Genomic DNA, 12,351 nt, shown 5'->3' on the forward strand with positions numbered 1-12,351 from the left:
AGGTACAAGATCAAAAGGGCTGTTAAACTCTGAACTTCTGTTAGCCCAGAAAACAGAAAATAATGATGTAATCTGAAATGAGTCAGCGGTACTTTGTTATCAGTTTAAGGACAGAGAGACTCAGGGCATTTTGCATTCATCTTGAGAACATCAAACATCACTAACACTCTGCCTATGGTCTATATGTAAGTTTATTTTAGAACTGTGTTTTCTCTTAGATATAGCTAGGAAATAGGAAGATTAGGTTAGTTTCTTTTTTCTGTATTGATGTCAGAACTTTTCTACTGTATTATTGTAAGCATTTATCTGTGATCTCTTAACTCTTAACTAGCACTGTGTAGTAAGAAGTATTGACTTGTGTTTTTATTATTTATTATTAAATGTTTTTAAACCTTTCAGCTGTGGCTGTTTTATGTAGAGATAATTTATGCTCTGGAGTACATTGCATGTATATAGTGATACTGCCCAACTCACTCCAATAAGCTTTGATGTTCAGTCACACTTATCATTTGGATAATAATATTGCACAGTAATAATTGGACACCCTTTGTTAAGGGCCTTTTAAGTAGCTGATAAATAGTGGGTGGTGGCAGTGATTTCTACCATATAGTCTTGGTAAAAAGGGCACATCTGGAGAACCTGTGCCAGCCTTCTCCAGGAGTGCCTGTGTGGTTGAATATAACTCTTATATCAAAGTTAGTGTGTGTGTGTGTGTGTGTGTGTGTGTGTGTGTGTGTGTGTGTGTGTGTGTGTGTGTGTGTGTGAGAGAGCTACTTGGGCAGGGACACAAAGCACTGGTTGGACAGAGAGGGTGCTGGAGGTTTTAGCTTGCCCACTAGGCTAAGATCTGGACCATATAGCTGTGCCACTGTGGAGTCTTATTGGGATCTAGAGAGAAAGGGAGAAACCAACCCCAGACTGATTGTGATCTTTGTGTGCTCTTAAGGGAAATTGTACTTTACTGTGAGTGTATTTGTTATCCTCCCCTATGTGGACACCCCTCACTGGTGTTAGTGGTGAGGATTGAGGCTCCTTGATTGCTGGGCCAGTGCATGGGCTTCACATATTATTTGAAGCTAGAATTCCTTAATCCAGACATCTCGGCTCTGGGTTTTGTGATCAAACAATTATACAATGCTTGACTTATCAGCTTCTCTACAGCAGAGTGCACTGTTGTTACATTTTTGCAGTTCCACATTTAACACCATTTTCTTCCATTTAAGAGAACAAGCCTGTGGCTTATATTAATATTTATAAATGACAGAATTATCTACACAATTCTATCTAGCTAGGCTGGCAGCCTTCACATATCTTCACAGGTGAAACAACCCCAGCCCTATCTGGAGCTTCTGAAATATCATATAAACTGTGAGTACTTATTAACCCGAATTCAGAATGTTAGACTATGGATTGTACTGCCTCATCTTTACTGCATTGTCCGCAGTAGAACAGATTGCCTCTTAGCTTTCCACTCTGCAGCTGCACTCTGCTTCCAGCCCCTGTTAAGAAAAACCCTGGAGAAACATCCATGCCAAATCTTATTGTAAACCAGTGCAGTTGCTAAGGTCAATCAACCATATGCTTCTCCATTACTAAAACCAGGTTATCTGTTACAGAAAGGGCACATGGTATTGTAACAAAGTCCAAGCTATCTGTTACAGAAATTACATTGTACTGTAACAAATTATTGAATAACCTGTAACATTATATTAAGACTGCCAAATCTTAAAACAGATCACATAGGGAACAGAAATGTATGTGTAGTGGGATTCTAACTTTTTAATTTGTGACCCTCTTCTGGGTTTTGTGTTAAACCCATGAATGTGCATTCTATTTACCCTGTATTAGCTTTCTGTACTCTGAGACTGTAATCTGTTTGTAACATACTTTTAGTTAAACACATGTTGTTCTGGTATAGTGATCAAGTGATAATATGGATATGTTGTTTCATGTATTTCTGTCAGTTTCATCTAGAGTGTAACTACTGAAGCCCTCCTGAAAACTAATGATGGGTTCTAGCAGAAAGTATAAACTAGGTCAACTTATATGGGTCATGAGCATATTTTCAAGAAGACAGACTAGTAGTTTTAACAGAATGCAAAGTAAAATAGTGTGCCCACAGTTAACAAATAAAATAAAAATACATTTTTGGTTAAAAACTCACAGCAAATATTGTGAAAAATGGTTAAATGCACTAGTGCCACCTTCATATTTAGTTGCAACACCTTCAAATTCCCTCAAGCCCCATGTGACCCAGGCTAAAATTATGTAGCCCCATCAGGACAGTTTACAGAATTATAATCTCTATGGGTGGTAAAGCCTAGAGGGTACACAATTTCTTTAGGATCATAGCCTCATTAGCTGTAGCCATGTAAATACAGCATGCTAAACTATACAGCATTCCCTTTTTTATGCATGGGAAATCCTGAAGCCTTTACAAAGCAGAAATTACTTTCTACATCCTCTGCCTGTTCCCTCCTTACTATATTTTTATATATGGTCCATATATGTTTATCCTGAAATGTCTGTGCCTCTAATCCAGATGAACCTCGACTCCACTCTGGTTTACTGATCCCAGTGATCTCATAGGAATCTCAGTCATTCTGCACAATGCTAATCTCACTCAATTCTCCCATCCATCCCCAATGCCTTCCTTATTAGAGTTTTTCTCATCAGGCACTTGTGTCTCAAATTATTTAGTATAGCATATCTACCCATAATCATTATATATCAATCAGTATAGCACTTCTTCCAGTACATTATTACATGAATCCTTACTAATATCTCCTTTAGAGCATAACACAAAACAAAACCCAAGTAATGCCATAGGCCTAAGCAGTTTTTCCCACCCCCTTGCCAAACCTGTGACTTGTTAAAAGTCTTACAACTTGCTTTTCTATAGTTTGGCAGGTTGACTGTCACCTCTGTATAAAATATTATAAAGACACACACACATACACATACAGGACACACACAAACATATAAATAGATGGATGGATAGATAGAGAGAGAGAGAAAGAGACAGATACAGATACATAGTTAGATAAACAGATGTATGACAAATTTCTTTTGTTCTATTATGCCTGAATGTTGTTGTCAGCCTTTGTGTAACTCCTATCCTTGTCCCATCATTATCTTGCTCTATCTGCTTATACTCTAAAATTGCCTCAGATAATTGAATACCAGGAACTTACCACCATTTCGATGAAATATTATTTCTTCAAGTCTAGGTTAACATGACATTTTTTGCTTCTGCTCCAGATACTGCCACTCTTCCTCTCTCTCTCTCTCTCACTGTCTCACTCCCAGTGCACTTTTCTGTCAATTCCATCTCTGTTTCTTACTCCCTATACTATGCTGCATCTAGACTACATTAGCATTTGTCTTCTTTCTTCAAATGTATCCATATAAAACAATTTAAGCATATTTTGTACCCCAAATCTTCCATTCCTTCACTATTTTGATATGGTGTACATACTTTCTGCCAGGCTAATTTCTATTATTTTGTCCACTTCCAAAGCTGGACACGGAGCTCCAGATGTGGTCTTATCAGTGCTGTATACAATGGAAGGATGACTCCTGCATTATTGGAAAATAGTTACCACCCTCTACATTTACCATCCTACTGACCTTCACAAATGCTGCTCCAAACTGCATGACATGACTTAGGTTAGGGGTGACAGTAACCTCTAAAATATTCCTTTCAGTCCTCATTATTGTCATCCCAAGAATGATATATGTTTTATGTGGCTTCCTCAGACAAAGTATGCAACCTCACACTTAGATCACAGATGCCACCTGTCTGGCCATTGTTAAAGATAAGAGACATCCGTTTGACGCCCACTCCCTCTTTCAGTGACTGCTGCCTCATTTCTTGTTACTGCTATAAAAAACGACTTTCCTGTTTAACCCTTGTGCTAAAACTGATGCACATATACTAAACAGGACTGGATAGAAAGTCTCCAATCAGCAAGTTGGGCTTCTCCCCCCACACTCTCTTATTTTCCAACAAGCCTCCTTTTAAGTTGACTCTCAAAGGCTTTACTGAATTCCAGGTACACAAACACAAAGTTTCTCTTATCCTGCTGTAGATCAAGCAGGGTTAATTAATTTTCTACTAGAAAAGATAATTAACTTCCCTTAAAGGCACAGCACTCTCTTATAATATTCTAGCATGTCGAGTGGTAGATTACTAGCATCTTCTCCTGTTCAGCTGGTTAATCTGGGAATCTTGAGACAATGCTACAATTGTCTCATGTACACAGACAACCTTCTCCTCCTCCCAACAAACATAAATACATGTGAGAGATGCAACTATATAGCCAAACTGGAGGCTGAACTCTCTCAACTCAGGACTGGCAAGACCAGACAGGAGAAAAAGGTAACCACACACACAACAAACCCAGTCACACATAGACCTACCCCAACTGAAAATAAAACACATAATAACACGAAGACATACTCGGAGGCTCTAATAAAAAACTTACCAAAACAACAGAGGCTCCCAAAGCAGACACCCAAAAATCCACCAGCGCAAAACATAACACATGCAACACATACTTCAATAAATCGGCGTGTCAAACAATCACAGCCCTTAAGGCCAAACACTATGCCTGATACACTAGTGATTGGTGACTCTATAGTCACACACACTGACATTCCACTTACCATACTGAACAAGGAGAGGGTAACGGTGAGCTGCCTATCGGGGGCTAGGATCCGCCATATAACACACGCACTCAGGTCACTCAAAAGCATGTACAAATATGACTCCGTCATTGTCCATGCCGGCTTGAATGACCTGAGACGTACCTCCCTGGACTACATGAAAAGAGACATAGAGGAGCTCTCTGATTATGTAGCCCAGGCTGGTATGACCCTGAGCAGCATCTTGCCCTCACCAAGAATGATGCCACAGTACAAAGACAAGATGATCAGCTTTAATAATTGGCTCAATTACTGGTGTCATTCTAGGGGGATCCAATGTCTGTCTGCTTGGGATGACATGCTGGACAAGCCGCGCTGCTTTGCAAGGGATGGCTTGCACCTGTCACCACTGGGCTTCCTGATATTGGCTAAGGCTCTTGCCACCCCCATAGTGCCTCTTTTAGGCAAGGCACAAAAGACGAACCCACCTCCTTAGAAAACAAAAATGGAAAAAAATTAAGGGTAATGCTGCTCAACGGCAGAAGTCTAAATCTCAAGATTCAGGATCTCGAAGCACTCCTCAGTATGGAGAACATCGATGCCTGCGCAGTAACTGAAACCGGGTTCAAGGCTCCTGAGAGCACCCCAGCGCTACCAGGCTTTACCTCGTATCATGCTTTTCGGCCCCAAAACCCGGGCCGAACCACAAAGGGAGGGGGAGTGTCCATATTCATCAAGGATACCCACACCTCCAGGTTAGTGGCAACTCATGAAGCATTGGAGACCATCCAGTTGCAACTAACCATAGACAAAACTGCTATACAATTGGTTGCATGTTACAGACCACCCTCCCAATCTCAAGAACCCCATTCAGCCTTCCTGAAGACATTGGAGGATATGAATGTCTCACCAAATACCATCATATTGGGAGACTTAAACTACCCTAACATAGACTGGGTGCACTATTCTAGCCCTAACACCCTAGCCCAAAGGTTCCTGGAATTCATAAACTAAAATGCAATGGAACAGCTAGTCACCTCTCCCACAAGGGGAGATAATATACTAGACCTGATCATCACAAATATGGGGTCAAAATGCTCCACACCGGAAGTATTCCCCTCACTAGTGAGATCTGACCACAGATGAGCATAGCGCAACAGCGGGCAGTGCTGCCTAATTGGGTTTAAACTATTCCTGGCTCCACAAAGTCTGCTCTTCACTTTTTCCCTTAGAACTTCTCTATCTCTCAATTTAAACACCATATTCTCATTCTAAGGCCCTTCACTGGTCCAGTTAAGTAATCCTACAAGTTAGCACTATTAAACCATAAGCACTACTTACTCTTATACTCTCTACAATTACCCTGTCCTCTATTGGTCCATCTTAAATTCAGTTTCCCTATATTACTCTAGCACATCCAAAGGTCAGTCAATGGTTTCCTCTCCAGTCCAGCTGGTGAATCTGGGAATTTTGAGGCAATGTTACAACTGTCTCATGTACACGGACAACCCTCTCCTCCTCCAAACAGGTTCAAATATATGTGAGAGATGCAACTATTTAGCCAAACTGGAGGCTGAGCTCTCTCATCTCAAAACTGGTGTAACCAGTCAGGAGAAGAAGGTAACCTCACACAACACAATTCCAGTATCACATAGTCCCACCACATCAGCGAACCAAACACATAAATACACAAAAACAAGGCTCTAAATAAAAATCTACCTAAGCAACAGAGACCTCCAAAGCAGACATCCAAGCAAACGCTACCTCAAAACAAAACACGCACAACACATAACCCACAAAGTCAGTGTGCCAAGCAGCCACAGCCCTTAAGGCTGAATAACACACCTGATACTCTTGTAATAGGTGACTCTGTTGTCAGACACACTGACGTCCCGCTCACCAGGCTGAATAAAGAGAAGGTCACGGTGAGCTGCCTGAATGGTGCTAGGATCCGCCACATAACGCAAGCACTCAGGTCACTCCAAAGCAAATACAAATATGACTCAGTCATTGTACATGCTGGTGTGAATGACCTGAGACGTACCTCCCTGGACTACATGAAAAGAGACATAGAGGAGCTCTCTGATCATGTAGCCCAGGCTGGTATGACCCTGACCTTGAGCAGCATCTTACCGTCACCTAGAATGATGCCACAGTACAAAGACAAAATGATCGATTTTAACAATTGGCTAAAATTTTGGTGTCATTCAAAGGGGATCCAGTGTCTGTCAGCCTGGGATGACATGCTCGACAAGCCATGTTGCTTGCTAGGGACGGCTTGCACCTGTCACCACTGGGCTTCGGATATTGGCAAAGGCTCTTGCCACCCCATAGTGCCTTTTTAGGCAAGGCTCAAAGTCAAACCCACCCTCATAGACAGCACAAGGAACAAGAAACTAAGGGTAATGCTGCTAAGCCAGAAGTCTTAACCTCAAGATGCACGACTTTTCGAAGCTCTCCACAGTATGGAGAACATTGATATCTGTGCAGTGACAGAAACCTGGTTCAAGGCTCCAGAGAGCACCCCAGCACTACCAGGCTATACCTCATATCATGCTTTTGGCCCCAAAACCCGGACCGAACCACAAAAGGAGGGGGAGTTTCCATATTTATCAAGGATATCCACACCTCCAGGTTAGTGGCATTGCACAAAGTATCGGAGACCATCCATGTACAACTAACAGTGGGCAAGACTGCTTTTCAGTTTATAGCATCCTACAGACCACCCTCTCAAAGTCAGGAATCCCACTCGGCTTTCCTGAAAACATTGGAGAACATGAAGATCTCTCCGAACACCATTATTTTGGGCGACTTCAACTACCCAAACATTGACTGGGAGCACTACTCAAGCCCCAACACCTTAGCCCAAAGGTTCCTGGAAATTATAAACTCAAATGCTATGGAACAACTAGTCACCACTCCCACAAGAGGGGACAACATACTAGACCTGATCATTACCAACATGGGGACTCTATGCTCCACACCAGAAGTATATCCCTCATTGGTAAGATCAGACCATAAATTAATTTCACTGGATGTCCACATCCCGACCCCAACCCCAGCCCAGAAAACCACAGTGAAAAACTTCTCAAAAGTGAACTTCTCACTTCTCAAAACTGAAGTGGAATCCTTCAAGGCCCCAGGGCCAGTGCAAACTACGGCCCAAACTGCAGAATCCTATATAAACGCATTCTACGGACATCTCCAGGAATGCGTGGATCATGCTATCCCAAACAAAACCAAGACCCAATCATCCAAAGGCAGGCATCCAGTCTGGTGGACCCCTGCCATAAATAAACTGTACAACAGAAGGAGGAAGCTACTACATGATAGAGCAAAATCCCTAATAGGGAAGGCATCTCTGATCAGTACTAGCAAAAAATTACGATCCCTCATAAAATCCTCCAAGGCCAGCTTCGAGAGAAAAATTGCACAGGACACCAAAGACAATCATCAGGCTTTTTTCAGTTATGTTAGAAACCTGGGATGCAACTCCCAGACTTGTTCTGAGTTCATTCTAAATGACAAAAAATACACTGAACCCACAGACATCACCAATATCCTGGCAGACAGGTTCAGTGCAAACTTCTCAACCCTCCCCCAAAAGAGCAAGTATCTATCCCGGCAGAGGGCTGCCTCCCAAACATCTCTGATGCTCAGGTGAAGGCTGCCCTCTCCAAAGCAAAAAACACTGCTTCCATGGGACCAGATGGCGTCCCAGGTTGCATCCTACATGAACTCCAAGACGAACTAATCCCTCAAATAAAACAGCTGTACAATCTCAGCCTCACTACAGGATATGTGCCCACGGAATGGCATACAGCAACAGTGGTCCCACTCCACAAAGGTGGAGCCTCTACGGACCCTGGAAACTATCGCCCCATAAGCCTGACTAGCTTAGTCTGCAAGGCTATGGAGAGGATCATCATGGAGCTCATAAACAAAGACATTGGGGACCTACAGACATTAGATCCTTCCCAGTTCGGCTTTGTCAAGGGCAGATCCTGCCTTTTGAACCTGGTTGACTTCTTCGAAACAGTCACCAAAGCCATAGATGAAGGAAAGGTAGTCCACACAGCCTATCTGGACCTTGCAAAGGCATTTGACACAATACCCCACTCGGGCATCATAGATAAGCTATCCAGCTTAAATATAAACCCCTATGTCACAAGATGGGTTGCAAACTGGCTCAAAGACAGAACCCACAGAGTGAGAGTTGCTGGAGCCATGTCAGACTCGAAACCGGTCACAAGTGGCGTCCCACAGGGTTCTGTCCTGGGACCACTCTTGTTCGGTATATACTTTTCCGAGGTACAGGCAAACGTGGGAGGTCTATGGCTCACCAAGTTCGCAGATGACTGCAAACTGGGCGCTATAATCAACTCTCCAGCTGGCACAAACATCCTTCAAAAAGGTCTCACAGAGACAGATAACTGGTGCCAGCGCCATGGTTTAAAGCTAAATGCCAAAAAATGTATAGTCATACCCTTTGGCAAAAACAATGTGCCCACAAATTACCACATAGGCGGAAACCCATTAAGTACAGAGAAAGTTATTAGTGACCTGGGGACCCAAGTTGATAGCAATCTCTCCTTTGAAAACCACATTGCCAAAGTGGTTAGAAAGACCTTCTACATAGCCCACCTCATCACGAAGGGTTTCATATCTAGATCAAGAGAGGTAATCGTGCCCCTTTATTCATCCCTCATCAGGCCCATCATAGAATACAATGCCCCTTTTGGGATGTACCTTACCCGACACCTGCAGCAATTAGAAAGACCCCAAAAGTATCTCACCAAGAGGATCAAGGGTCTCAAACAGATGCCATATGCTGCTCGGTTAAAAAAACTCCTGTTCTACTCAGTTGCATACCGCCTACTTCGAGGCGATCTATGCCTGACATACAAAGCTATGTCAAATCCAGAATTAATGGACATGCTCCACCTCAGTAAATCTAAATGCCTTAGAGCCACACGCTCGAGGGACTTGAACCTCAGCACAGAAATAAATAGAACTTGCTGGAGGGACAGGTTCATAACCCAGAGGCTCCCTTCGCTCTGGAACAGAATTCCAGTTCATGTGAAGCAGAGCACCTCACTGAATCTCTTCAAGAAGAATCTCGATAGGTGGATGGGGGATCGTAGGTTTGTCCCAGGGATTACTCCCATGTCACTATTAGACAGAGGCACAGTAAACTAAACCTTAAAAAGGGCACAGTATACTCAAATCAAGGGGTGGCGTAAGCCATACAGAATCGGGCTAGGCTTATAATTGCCCCAGGGCAGATAGCCTAGTATGAACCTATGAACCTATGAACTAATCACCCTGGATATACATATTCCACCTCCACCCCCAGCACAACAGACTACAGTGAAAAACTTCTCAAAAGCCGACTTTACACTTCTTAAGACTGAGATGGTATCCTTTAAGCCCACTGGGCCAGTGGAAACCACATCCCACAATGCTGAATCCTTCACAAATGCTTTCTACGGACATCTCCAAGAATGCATGGATCATGCAATCCCAAATAAAACCAAGACCCTCTCCACCAAGGGAAAGCGTCTTGTCTGGTGGACCCCAGCCATAAACAAATTGTATAACAAAAGAAGGAAGCTACTGCAAGACAGAGCAAAATCCCATAAAGGGAAGGCATCTCTGATCAGCACTAGTAGAAAGCTACGTTCTCTCATAAAAACAGCCAAGGCCAACTTTGAAAGAAAAATCGCCAAGGACACTAAAGATAACCACAAGGCATTCTTCAGTTATGTTAGAAACCTGGGCAGAAACCCTCAGATATGCTCAGAGTTAGTACACAATGACAAAAAATTCACCAAACCCACAGATATTGCCAACATTTTGGCAGACAGGTTCAGTGCAAATTTCTCCCCTCCCTCACCCCCAAAAGAAGAAATACTTATCCCAGCTGAATGTAACCTCCCTGTCATCTCAGATGTCCAGGTGAGAGCCGCCCTCAGCAAAGCAAAAAACACAGCATCAATGGGACCTGATGGTATCCCCGGTTGCGTGATACGTGAACTCCAAGAGGAGCTAAACCCGCATATAAAAATGCTATTTAACCTTAGCCTTACTACAGGATATGTATCTGAACACTGGCGTACAGCAACAGTGGTCCCACTCCACAAAGGAGGCACCTCTACAGACCCTGGGAACTACTGCCCCATAAGCTTAACCAGCCTGGTCTGCAAAGCTATGGAAAGAATCATTATGGAACTCATAAACAGCGACATTGGGGACCTACAGACACCTGATCCCACCCAGTTTGGCTTTCTGAAGGGTAGATCCTGCCTTTTGAACCTGGTTGACTTTTTTGAAACAGTCACTAGAGCCATTGATGAGGGCAAAGCAGTCCATACAGCCTACCTGGACTTGGCTAAAGCCTTCGACACAATACCCCACTCAGGCATCATAGACAAGCTCAACAGCTTAAATGTAAATCCATATGTCACAAGATCGGTTGCAAACTGGCTAAAGAACAGAACCATAAAGTCAAAATTGCGGGAGCCATGTCAGACTCAAAGCCAGTCACAAGTGGTGTCCCACAGGGCTCTGTCCTGGGACCCCTCTTGTTCGGCATTTACTTCTCAGATGTGAAAGCAAACATGGGAGGATTGTGGCTGACAAAGTTCGCAGATTACTGCAAACTAGGCGCCATAGTCGATACACCAGCTGACACATACATCCTACAGAAAAGCCTCACTGAAACGGACAACTGGTGCCGAAATCATGGCCTTAAACTGAATGCCAAGAAATGTATAGTCATCCCCTTTGGGAAAAACAAAGTACCCACAAATTATCACATAGACAGTAACCCACTGAGTACGGAAAAAGTAATCAGAGACCTGGGGACCCAAGTCGATAGTGACCTCTCATTTGTCACCCACGTTGCCAAAGTGGTTAGAAAGACTTTCTACCTTGCCCACCTTATCATGAAGGGATTCACATCCAGATCAAAGGAGCTCATTGTACCCCTATACTCCTCCCTTGTCAGGCCCATGATTGAGTACAATGCCCCATTTGGTATGTACCTCACCCGGCACTTACAACAGCTGGAGAGACCCCAGAAGTACCTCACCAAGAGGATCAAGGGTCTCCAACATGTGTCATATGCTGCCAGGCTAAAAAAACTCCAGCTCTATTCAGTAGCATACCGCCTGCTCAGAGGTGATCTGTGCCTGACGTACAAGGCCATGTCCAATCAGTAATTGATGGACATGCTCCACCTCAAAAAATCCAAATCCATCAGAACCACGAGAGCTAAAGATTTAAACCTCAGCACAAATATGAATAGGACATGCTGGAGGGACAAATTCATAACTCAGAGGCTTCCCATACTCTGGAACAGAATCCCAGTTCATGTTAGGCAGAGCCCCTCACTGACTCTCTTCAAGAGAAATCTTGACGAGTGGATGGGAGATCGTAGGTTTACCCAGGGGGTCATCCCTGTGTCACTACTAGACAGAGGCACAGTAAACTAATTTTATTAAGTAAGGGGGTCTTCAATGTGTCACTACTAGACAGAGGCACAGTATTCTAAATCTATTCTGTACACTTTAGTACCACATCAATAGGGCTAGGCTTATAAATGCCCCAGGGCAGATAGCCTAGTACTAAACTATGAAACTATGAAACTATGAAACATTCATGACCTCCATATGCCTGCCCTGCTGAACTTTTCCTATCTCT

The 12,351-nt window shown here is 43.3% G+C and overlaps 1 protein-coding gene across 1 annotated transcript in view; it reads left to right on the forward strand.

Annotated features, from left to right (window-relative positions):
* Positions 1–12,351, forward strand: part of LOC122799559 (immunoglobulin lambda-1 light chain-like) — a 489,988-nt gene that overhangs the window by 9,744 nt on the left and 467,893 nt on the right. Inside the window, exon 3 of the mRNA XM_044068692.1 lies at positions 3,032–3,038. Coding sequence (XP_043924627.1) covers positions 3,032–3,038 — 7 coding nt within the window. The remainder of the gene's footprint in view (positions 1–3,031; positions 3,039–12,351) is intronic.

This window comes from Protopterus annectens, chromosome 4.part0 (genome assembly GCF_019279795.1).
Source record: "Protopterus annectens isolate FY-2018-M chromosome 4.part0, PAN1.0, whole genome shotgun sequence".
Taxonomy (NCBI): Eukaryota; Metazoa; Chordata; order Ceratodontiformes; family Protopteridae; genus Protopterus; species Protopterus annectens.